The sequence below is a fragment of the Lottia gigantea genome (genome assembly GCF_000327385.1).
Source record: "Lottia gigantea unplaced genomic scaffold LOTGIsca_36, whole genome shotgun sequence".
Lineage (NCBI taxonomy): Eukaryota > Metazoa > Mollusca > Gastropoda > Lottiidae > Lottia > Lottia gigantea.
In genome coordinates this window covers 1,792,192-1,804,492 of record NW_008709220.1, presented here as the reverse complement: position 1 = coordinate 1,804,492, position 12,301 = coordinate 1,792,192, and the positions used below count along the sequence as shown (strand labels likewise).

Here is a 12,301-nt window from a genome sequence, read left to right as displayed (position 1 = left end):
AGGGTATTATATGAACAATGACTTGCAGGACGTAGCAGGAATCATGTTGTGATGAAACCAATTAAGTTTGGCTATAAGGGTGACATATCCCGTTTCAACATATACTGACTTGGCTGAACCCTATAAACCCTTCCCATGGTATAGAATATCAGAAAGAGACCAGATTATTTTCCCCATGTATGAATAATTAACAGTTATATTTATTTTTATATTTTTATTTAATAATGTTCATGATTAAAAAACAGGTGAAGAATGAAAACAGTTTGTATCTTTCTCTTAAACAATTCATAACATCAAAACTAACTGGTAACATTTTTATCTTTGTAATGAAAAATATAAAACGAGACTATGAATAATCGAGACAAATATCCATGACGTCATTTGCAAGCATCAACGTCATTAAGTACAATTACGTCATTTGCGCCATGACGTCATATCAATATGGCGGTATGAACCATGATTTAAGTGAATTTGAAAATATTTACATTTGTACGTTTTATAAATGAATGAAACGAAAATAGAACTTATGATATAACTTTCCAAGCACTATAGCGATATATTTATTATATAAATCTGGATTTTGATTTCAACATACAAATTTGAAACAATTTAGAACTAATGGGGATATCGTACGAATTTGAAACAATTTAGATCTAATGGGGATATCGTACGAATTTGAAACAATTTAGAACTAATGGGGATATCGTACGAATTTGAAACAATTTAGATCTAATGGGGATATCGTACGAATTTGAAACAATTTAGATCTAATGGGGATATCGTACGAATTTGAAACAATTTAGAACTAATGGGGATATCGTACAAATTTGAAAACAATTTAGAACTAATGGGGATAACGTATCGCTGTGAGAAAATTGAACACTTTTACATTCTGAACACTAAGTTTGAAAACTGGTAAAAACTTGGGTTATCAACTGGACCAGGGCATTATTTTAAAATTATCACATTAACATGGTCCAGTTTTAACACCGGCTATAACTTCAGTCTAATCACAAACATATTTTGGTTGAAGAAGTCAATGCACTACAAAAAAAAATAGTGCGAAACAGTTTCGGAGGCATTTCTTTTTTTGTTGTTTGTCAGCCATTTTGAAATTTAAATATAGTACGACCTTGGCCTTTCAAATAGCTGACAAACATTTTATCACAGTCTTTTATTTTATTTTTTGTCGTGAAAGACTTTTTAATTTTTCTATCACATCCATTTAGTTGGACTTTCATACGATCCAACCAGATCTGCTTTAGTCTCGGTCATTCTTGTCACTCATCATCTTACAGTAGTCGGCAACATCCAGTCCTTACACCCAGAGACAATCGATTCAAATTTATTATTGGAAACAATTGCTCACAATCTCTCAAAATTATGCCTTGATCATCCAGACCTACTAAGACTAACAGATCTAGTCTAAAGGTTTTTGCAATACACAGGTGATGTACACTATAACATACGAGCATTATATTTATAATTAACTTATTATTATTATTATTATTATAGGCGGAGGTTAAAGTTCATTCATTCTATTTTCAATAATTAAATTTAAGATTGGAAATTAAATATGTCTGGTAAAACACGCCTATTAGAAATTTTCTCTGGAGTAGCATGCCCTTATTAGGCAATTACATAACAGAGGAAATTATAGACAAGGCATCCAATTTGTAATTCTGCTCAAAAAGATATAATTCCGATCTCCAAAATTTTGTACAAGAATATATTATATTACATGTCTATATACTGATAAATATTAATTTAAATTGAATTGAAGGGGGTGGGGAAAAATAAATAACATGCTAGGGTCAGCCAGACGTGAGGTAGTTTCTAATTAATCAGAGCCAAAAGAGAGGAATTGTTGTTATTATAGAGGTAGAATGAATCAAGCTACTATCTGACTCATTAATCTAGTCTACTTAAATAGTGTGGTCTCAATCATACAGGCATTCATCTTGATTTACATATACCAGACAAAACTAAGCATTTATAATTAACAGTATTGTTTGTTTTTTTTCGAAAGTTACTAATCACAAGTTTTTTTTTACCATATATAGTCATATCACATGACCACAAAGAATGTCACATGACCACTTTAACTGAGTCACATGATTTCTTATCCAATAAATATTGAGGTACTTTCACTTTCTCTCTCTCTCTCTGAGTTTTGAAAAGTCTTCACTCATTGGTCCATTTTGAGGTCGATTGTAACTATGATTATTAGTGGTCCATCATTTTGAGGCCAATTGCATTAGGTTGAGGCCATTTACTAGCTGTAGTTTTACAGCCGATTTACTGCATGATGTAGCAGTTTTGAAAGTCTTGATCACAGATTGCCTTATATGGTAGTAGAATAAAACATTAATTAACACAAGCAAATTATAACAGAACTGCAGACAACAGAGTTTAAAAGTCAAGTGATGAAATATACAAAATGTAAAATGAATTTCGATTGGATGAAATGATGATTTGTGATTGGTCCCTTAGATTCAAGGAATAAAAATGGCAGTTTTTTTGCTACGATAATTGGCAGCTTCCGATTAGCTGGCAGTCAGTTGGCAGTTTATAGATAATCTGTCACGACCTCCAGGTCAACGTTAGAACACAGAGGGCGCTACCATGAACACTGGACACGCTTATCTACCAGCTAACAGCTTCGATGAAGAGTTGAACACATTACGGCCATGCCAGTGGAAGGATTACTTCAGGCCACAATTCGAACCCAAATCATCGTTCTTCTCGAACATTCTGTAACCTTGACAACAAACTAAAGTCATCTAAGGAGATTTTTTGGTTTTTTTCCTTTCACCAAAGTTGTTGATGAAATTTTTGTCAAATGTTCAAACACAGATTTGTCTAACGTCAGTTGGGGTTGTGGGTTGTTGATTTAAAGGGTCAGATTTGGTGGGGGTGTGAGGTGGGTCAGGTACCAAATTCATTAAATTACAATTAACCGTCTGCTCAATCTGTTCTTGACATAATCTCAGAGAATCCTGAAAAAATAAAGAAATTCGAAAATTAAGAATTTTTCTCCAAGTTTCTGTTATCTTCATCGCATGTTCAAATTTCAGTATTATTCTTCATTACTTTCGGAGAGTCCACATAGCTAATATCATTTATTTGGTACATTTTATTCACCTATTACTTTCACTGTTAATACGAAACATTTGTAGGACATTTTGCAATTCCCCTGTCCCCATAAATGTCAGAATTAGTGGGCTTCTTTGTACCTCTTACACTCACAAACCATTTGACCCTCGTCCCAAAAGAACCTAAAAGACCAATTCAATCAGAAGATAGCAATAAACCCCCACAATTTCTCTTTACTTGAAATAACACCCAAATTTTCTCACACTTTCCCCGCGACCTGTAGGTGACAGAGGTCAGATAGTCACAATAAAATTGATAATGAGGCTTAGCTTAAACCAGACGACAATATTTTAAAATGACGTCATCCCTGTCTACCCACGGTTTTAAAACAATAGCCCAAGTCTTATCGTCGGTAATTAAAATAACTTTAAAAAACACATTAAAATATACAACGGTGTTGCAGCAGAAACAAAGAAACCGTCAAACTACTGACATGTATCAGGTCGTCTGCAAGGTGGTCCACATTCCACCATTTCAAAAATTATCACCCATTCGAGGGTTTTATCGCTATACTAATATTTTATAATGAATTACGGCACATTTTTAAAATAAACTCTCCAGATATAAAGTCCAATAAAAGCAGCTATCACTTTGTTATAGATTTAAAATATGTGCAATATTTGAAGCAGAAAGGCTGCTTTCCCGCCTCAGATAAAATACAGAAAGATGCTCAAACGTACCAGCTCAATTCCTGTGATCTGGTGTAATTTTTGTAAGAATTTCGAATGACAGGGTGACTGTAAACCTTGTAGAGCAGCGCCAACTGAACCAGCTGCGATCATAGATGGCGGTGACAACATGAAGTTACAATCTGAAATGATAAAATATCAAATTTATAAGTTTGGATTGAATATACCGTACTACGTAGAAAATGAAATGATAACGTGATATTATGACGGTTAACACCCAGTACGTCATAATACGTAGTTAACGTCGCAACTACGTCACGTTAAGTAGCGGTAAAAAATAATGACGTGATGTGAAGCTATTTGTTCAATGTATATTTACAAAGACTCGGATTTATTAAATCAGAGCAGGTAATCCAGATAATCCACCGTTAATCTCGAAATAATAGTATTATCATTAACGTCTGTCTCAAGGTTGTTATTTTATCAAGTTCAAGGACGTGACATCCGCGTGACGGAATTACCTTGTCCTTTGACATCGTTTTAGATCGTTTTTGAGCTTAATAGAATTATTGATAAACGCTTAAATAAGGTCATATAACGTAAGCAATTTTTGAGCAAAATTTCAATGTTGTAGTTACGGGCAGATGTTCGAACCGTATTGTTTAGTCCGATCCAGAGGGCAAATATCGTTTAATATTCTGAAGGTCAAATTCAAATTTGACTGCGAATTGAATTAATTTGGTCACCTGTATTAGAAACTATACTGTCGGTAGGTCGATCACCTGTATGGTTTGTATTAAAGAAGGTATATTTGAAGTGAGTTAAATAGATCACAAAGATCCACCTGTCGTGTTATCACCGGGTCTTCCGTCTTCTATATTTCTATTATTAAACCCTTCAACTTATTTTAATAACTACATCCTCCCTTATTCTCTCCCTACCATCTGTCCCTTTATACACGCGTCTTCACTGCAGCCCTTACATCGACCGTTAAATTTCAAATTCCCTTACAGTTTGAATTCCGATACACGTTTGAATCGGCGAATCAAAATGTCTTCTTAGCCACATCGGAACGTTATTACAGTACAGTTTCCATTTGTAGTCAGCACTGTATGTATTCTAATTCAAACGCCTTACTACTTATTTGAAGCGAATTTCTAGAGAAATGGCCCTAGGACATTGTTCTGTCCAGTACTGAACGGATTGCGCTGAGAAGCCAATTAATATATATATATATCCACTCATCATAATATTGACTGGTGTATAAATAAGGAGGGAGTGTGGATATACGAGGTTGTATTGACCAGTATTACATCCTAGTAGACTACAGTTGTAACCTGGTGACGATAGAACGGAATAAACTAATCAACCTGACCTTCTTATCATACTCTTGTCTTCAATACTTCACAGAATTAACTTTACTGACCTCGACTATGACCCGATCAAGTATCAATTCAATATATGCTTTGATACAAATCTTTTCTTTTGCGCATGTATATAGTAATATATACGTCAGCGAGCTTATGACGTCGAAGAGGCCGCACGTCACAGCAAGCAACTCAATTCAATAGGCATTATTCGTTGCAAACCGCGATTGCAATATGGACGTAGAATTAAGAAGACAACAGATGCAAGTGCAATGGCACGAATTGTTATATAATATATATGTCCTATGGAATAATAAAGATTTACATCATTATGCTCTGTATCTTGCACACTTTTACACTGACTTGTCACGCGCTCTGATTCGTGGGCCTATATTAGATAAGTTTAAAATACATTAATTCCAAATGTTGTTTTTAAATCATTGTGAGACGAGTTAAGTTAAAATATGCGAACATTTTGTCGGGAACAGGATAGTAAACGTCTTTAAACGATTCCACCATGTTTCTAGTTCTTTGTTAAAACCGTCTAACAATGAATTTTTAAAGTTTGTTTGGGTTGAAATTTTGATTTAAAAGCTCAGTGTTTGTTTACACGGCGAGATATTTTCAACTTTTATAACAACTTTTCCAGAAGTGTTACATTTAAGGCCGGAAATGGAGTCACAAACCTACTTCAGTTCAACAGCCTCGTGGCGAGGTGTAGACAAAGAAAGAAAGGGACGTAACTCGTCTAGGGTAAATCTCGTCAATTGACCAACTGATAAAAGTAGGTCAAACACCGACCGACCGACCGGTCGTCTGACTGACGAATCTCTCCGGTTTGTTTACATTTTAACTTGGTATCAAATAACAACTACAAATTGTCGTAATTTACTCCACGTAAATGTTACTCCGAAATTTGACCATTGCCTCGAAATGTTTGGTAAAGGCCAAGTGTGGCTGAAAGTTTCAAATAGCAGACGATTTCCGTCAGCCATTTTACGACCATTTTCGGACTATTGTAAGATTTTATCGTCTGCTTCGGCCACCAGACGTCTAAATATGGTCAGAATTCCACCTAAACATTTACCAGACGATAGAATAAAGTCTCCACTGCCCATTCCTAACGCAGATCGACAATTGCTAGACCATTGACGGTCACGAGGTAAAATAAAAATAGTGGATCGTTAAGAAAGTAAGGCGAGAGAAGCCACAACGTCAATGTCGTAAATGAAAAGGAGAAGCGTTGATCCTAATTGAAACGTAGAAGTAAACGAAACGTCTACGACTGTCAGTTTGTCACATTAAAAGTCATTTCGTCACATCAAAAGTCAAAAATGACAAAAAGTCTCGTGTTAAAATTCTCTAGGTTCATTTTTAATTGTCACAAATTCTTTTGTTTTTATCGTCTGCTGTATATGTTTAATGTTATATGTTTTTATCAACGTTGTAAAGGCACGACGACAATTTCGGTTATTCGCCTTGAGGCCTTCACTCATGAATATTTTTCTATTCAAGACCTGATAATGACATCTACAGTCGAGTTTATACCAGTAGGAGATATCGCCGATAAATAATCATATTTTGTAAATAGTTTAATCAGCAAAAAAAAACGATCCAATTTAATGATTATTGACAACTTGCGATCGTTTGATCTTTATTTAGGCGCAGAAAGATTTTTTTTCACCTCCCGAGCGTTTACTCTTTGATAAACAAATATAAAGTTGTCACCTAAAAGTTGAACCTGAATGCATATCGCTGAAAAACAGCAGAATTAAAAATTGTGTATACTCATTCTGTGATATAGTCGACGTTGAACGCCCAATCACTCTAGCCTTCCTATCAAGTCTCACGGCAACGTAAGTTGTAATACCCCATGTAAATCGATGTCTGCATATCATACCCAAGATACAACATACCTCTCACCCAATCTCAAATCCCCCCTCCCCCTAAATAAAAAACAACAATACTAACCTGTCGCACACAATGCGATGAACGTTTGCGCATGTCGTTTTAAAATTTCAGATTTTTCTAAAGAAATGTCTAGACGAGGGAGTATTTGCTGGAGGAAATCGTGCGGGGTAACTGCCGATAAATCCCATTTTAAACATTGTAACACTCTGGATTCCATTGCCTGAAATAGATAGAATGAATTAATGAATGAATGAGCAAACAAATGAATGGGTGGAAAAATGAACGACTCAATGAATGAAAGAATGAATGGATGAATTACCATGTCCAAAATTGACGCAAAATAACAAGTACCAGTATATTAACAAATTGACTGATATACTCCGAGAAAATTTAGTTAAAAATGACTAACGGAATGAATAAAAATACTGTCATTCATTACTCAGAGTTTAAAACGCAAAACACAATAACGCCAGGTAAGAACAATGAGTAACATTTTAATACATTGTATCAATTGGTCGATATATCGATTGGAACCGGCATCCTGCAAGTCTTTTACGTTACTATAATGGAAAGAATTCAATACAATATCTATGCGATGTCATTTTGGTTCCAGTCGATTCCACACCTACGCACTAGCATCAGGTATGATGAGAGCGTTTGACTCACTGTGGAATCAGATTTCATCATAAATATTACATAGAACCGTCAGGGCAGGGCTAGGTTTGTCCTGGGTGATGTCATGGATTCGTCAGGGATGTGGAAATGCTTCAGGTGTTGACCCTAGGGTGAGGCTAAGGATTTCAAAACGCGACGACTCAAAAATGGATTCATATGGAATTGTCATCATGCGAAACAATCATAGAATCAGAATGGACGGAATTTAAATTAACAGGTCGTTGACCGAGTTCCCACAATCGCGAGCTCATACACCGATATGCCCAACCCCTACACTAAACCACAACGTTTCGAAACGATACGTGGCAAGATTTACAGAAACCACCAACTCAATCTTTTCTCAAAGTTTAAATACAATATCCATGGGTATTATTGAAACCATATTGGAAGTTCAAACCCAGCGTGGTGTTTTAAAGTTTTAATAAGTTCACTTTTCTACGAGTTAAAATATCGAATTTCCTCCATTTAGTCATCTAGATAGAGTAGAAGATATGGTAAACTTCTGTCGTAGAAGATTAAAACCCGAATTTTCAACATTTGAGTCTGTCGACTCCAGCTGATTTTCATTGAATGAAAGTTAAACCGAATCCCCCGAACAGTTTCTAACCTACTGCATTTCACATTCACACATTTCTTTCTCTATGGGAAAAAACTTCAGTGAAAGAAATACCACCTTGTAGAAACCACAGATTTGTATCTGCAGTTGAACGTCATCATAACGCTGTACACTGTTAAAAGTTGACGTCGAAATATGACGTAATTTTACCAAGTTGACGTTAGCTTGCACATTTGACGTCTTCTTGGAAATTTGATTTTTGGTTGCAATTTCGACCTTGTGATGCCAATTTGGCGCCTGTGTTGCTAAATCGACGATAATTGACAAATAACGACGTACAAAGGAGTCATTCACAGTTATATTTTCACCTTATTCAAGTCACGTCAAATTACTATAACTAACTCTACCCCCTGGTCTAATAATGGACTAAACTGTAGGGCCAGTGAGTACGGCCAGTCTAGTGACCATTGTACACTGGTCAGATCCCAGTAGGTATCTTCTCACTATACGAGCCAATAAACAAGTGTCCGTCTATACTACTACAGTACATAGTCTACTACACAAGTCAACCTAGTACAATGGAAAAACGCCGTCCCTTCTTATTCGTTTCCATAGATGACAATTGTGTTGAAATCCATATCCGGCCCTCTCTTAAGCAATGGAAAACTTTTCGAACGTTTATAATTCAAGCATACTTTTATTCGACATTATGACTATTTTGCACTATAAATTGATTATAACCAGTAAATCCTATGTTAGAAAGAGTATTTGTACAGCTTATCTGTAATCGCCCAACCTTATACAATAATCTAGGTTTAATATCCCGGCTTTGACATAATATACTAAATAATAGTAAGATTGATAATTATACTCCCTTCAAGGCTATAACAAGTCGGAATTCTCGTGATATTTCAAATCTAAACAAGACCACGAAGTCGCACTTACTGTCCCGTCCATACATCAACGACATAGAGGTATTTCGTAATTTCGGACTTCCGTATAAGTATACATATCTTTTCCGAAATCAGATTTTTGACCTTAGAGTACTAATAACTAACCCCGTATTTCACAGTTGGACTGGGCAATATTAAACGGTATATATAACTTATAACGTCTTGTACGATATATACCGTTATTCATACCAGTTACATTCCTTTACACGGCAATTATTATACAATAGTTACTAGGTCCTTTACTCTCTCTCAAGTCTCAACCTAGTAATAATAACCACTATTCACTGTAGTAAGTAATACCCTTACCAGTACCCTTTGTGTTCAGTTTTTAAGATCGCCAAACCTCACAGAAAGGCGAGAGCAAGTGGCGAAGTCGTTTAATCCAACGTACTCAGTCAATTTGACCAGTTTTAACTGCCTTAAAGAAAATCGTCAAGTAAACAATAACAAGTGAATATGGAGACGACAAACTAAACTTGCCTAATTCTCAAAAAATAGACATTCAAATACAGTTAAACTAAACTCAGTTTTTGTTTTATTGGAAACGAGAACGTGTGGAACGAAGACAATTTCAGAAATGACGTTTGATGTCCGATGTCATTTTAAGAAAAGTATACCCTACCCCATTGACCCCTTATTTTACAACCGGGGTCATATTTAGAGAAAGGTTCAATTCAATAAACCAACGTTCTGATAGTCGAAAAGGCAAAGTTTTAGAATACACTATAAAATGTTAAAGATAGCTTACCATTAACTCTGTTAATCGAATGGAATAATCTGTATAATTCACAATTTTTTCTGCAGTAAGTGGAATTGTCTCTTTAAGTTTGGATGCTAGAAATAAACAGGCTGATCCTAGTAATTGTAGAGTTGATCTATTAATGTCCCGGACACATAACACTCGGTCTAAATAGTTCACAGCCAATGGAAATACCTCAACTTCACATCTCTGTTCTTCACAAACCTACAGAAGAAAATTCAAAATATGGTGATATCGTTCCTTTAAATTCACAATAAGTATAAGATTAGGCTATAGGCAGATGAGGCGAACCTCGACTAAGCTATGCTATGCTATGCTATGATATGCTAAGAACACGAAATGAGAACAATACAGTAATAAGAATAATTTAATACATTACTATATATCTAAAACTATTATGGTGTATACTAGACCCTAACCAGAAAATTAACTTTCACCTAAAATCCCCATAGTCACTTTGCCAAGTCAAATTTTCTAGAAATATCAAACACAAAACCTAGTTCAAGTCTCTTTAAATGAGAAATTGAAGGCCTAGCTAGACAATATTTTTTCAGTATTTTTTAAAGCGATAAATATTATGTCTGAGTTTAGTCATACCGACAGTGTTATAATACGTAACATTTTCTTCAGCACAGTCAAATTTCTAAAAATTCTTTCATTCCAAAAATAAAAAATGCAAACCAAATTTCCACATGAAAGAGGCAAAAATTACCACTTTAAAATATTTTGACGTCAAAATTTTACGTAATATTTTAACAGTGTGCAAAATTTGTAGCTTGCACAGAACACAACGAAAATTTTATCATTTTGTTTACATCCAAATATTTTTATTTTCTAATGCAAACGAATGAAATTTGCTGAATTTTTCCAAGAATATCATTTAAAATTGGATTAACTTTTAATATCAGCGAAAAATTTTACAAATAAACTAGCAAGTTGGCAGATTTTATGCACAAATGGCTGATTTTCCCTCCACATTTGACATAAATAGCTAAGAGATTCGACCTCCAGAAAATCGTCCAAACAAATCGAATTTTCACCAAATATCTACAAATTTGGTCTGAAAGTAATGCTGAATATTTCAGTTTTCTGCACATAACAATGTCGATTGAGAATTATTAAAATTAGAGATGTTATTCCAAATTATTTAACGAGATCCAAATTTTTCACCCACCTCTAACATCCATTGTGTGACCATTTTTCTCATGAATGGTTTGATGTCTTTCTGAACGCAAGAGAAATAGCAAGTATTGGGCACGTATTTGTCCTCTGTGGCCAATAAATTCTGCAACACTCGATGGTCATTTAATAGAACTGGATCTTCGTAAGAGAGTTGGATATTTTCCGATTCGCAGCACATGAGCTCCATGATTTGTACACCGTCCGACTGAAGTAAGACAAGTAGACTGTCAACTTGGTCTATCGTTCACTGAACTCACTCGACACCGTGCACAGCTAAATCCGATAAATGTATAAAATAACTGTTAGTAGGCGAGGTAGAAGGTATGTGGACACGACGGAGAGTGGACTGGTGTTAAAGATGTTCAGCTAGTTTCCAATACGATGTGCCCTACTCGGTGTCCTGAATGTAGTTTACAAGTCAGTAGCCTGAACACAGTTAAAACAGCTTTCATACAAAGATGATTGTTGAGTCAGTGCGCATGTGTAAAATGGGGGGCGGAGTCTAATAACCAGCTGTCTGTGAAGTTTCCAATCAATTTCCAGTCAATATCGGCATTGAATATACATCTCACTGACCATAGCTAAAACTACGAGCATTTTTAACCATATTCACTAAACAATATTCATTTCCAGCATTTAATTGTGAAATAATTCAACTTTCTTATAGGTCTGTGACCTAGCTAAATAAAAAACGAGGCGGAGACTGACAAGTAAAGTATCTGCTGCAGTCAAAATGCCCGCTTGATTGAATGAACTTTTACAGCTCGATTCAATTAACTTGGAAATTTTCCTTGGAATTTTACAATTTGGGCTAATTTAATCAGTTTTCTGCAGAAATCTGTGACAAAATGCATTTTGTGTTTATATTGCAAATATGAAATGAAATGCACCAATATTTGTGAAATAAGGCGACTTTCTTCAAGAATCTTGTTAACAATCAGTTTTTCTATCGGTATGCGACAAGAACAATGTATAATGTATCAGAATAAAACCCGCAATCTTTTGCACGATCAATGCATTCGGTTTAAATGTGCAGAATGGGAAAAATTTATGCTTAATTTTTGATAGAATGATAAGATTTATTAATTTAAAATGAAATTTTTGATATTAGC

General features: G+C 35.0%; 1 protein-coding gene across 1 annotated transcript; it reads right to left on the bottom strand.

The window, feature by feature from the left end:
• Positions 1 to 208: 208 nt before the first annotated feature.
• On the bottom strand, positions 209 to 11,589 carry LOTGIDRAFT_190960 (hypothetical protein). The gene is made up of 7 exons (XM_009058896.1): positions 11,182 to 11,589; positions 9,996 to 10,211; positions 7,124 to 7,283; positions 3,837 to 3,967; positions 834 to 2,999; positions 654 to 795; positions 209 to 615 (listed from the first exon to the last, which is right to left on the bottom strand). Exons 1-5 carry the CDS (start codon positions 11,374 to 11,376, stop codon positions 2,847 to 2,849), a joined length of 855 nt encoding a protein of 284 aa, XP_009057144.1. The 5' UTR covers positions 11,377 to 11,589; the 3' UTR covers positions 209 to 615; positions 654 to 795; positions 834 to 2,846.
• Between the last annotated feature and the right edge of the window lie 712 nt (positions 11,590 to 12,301).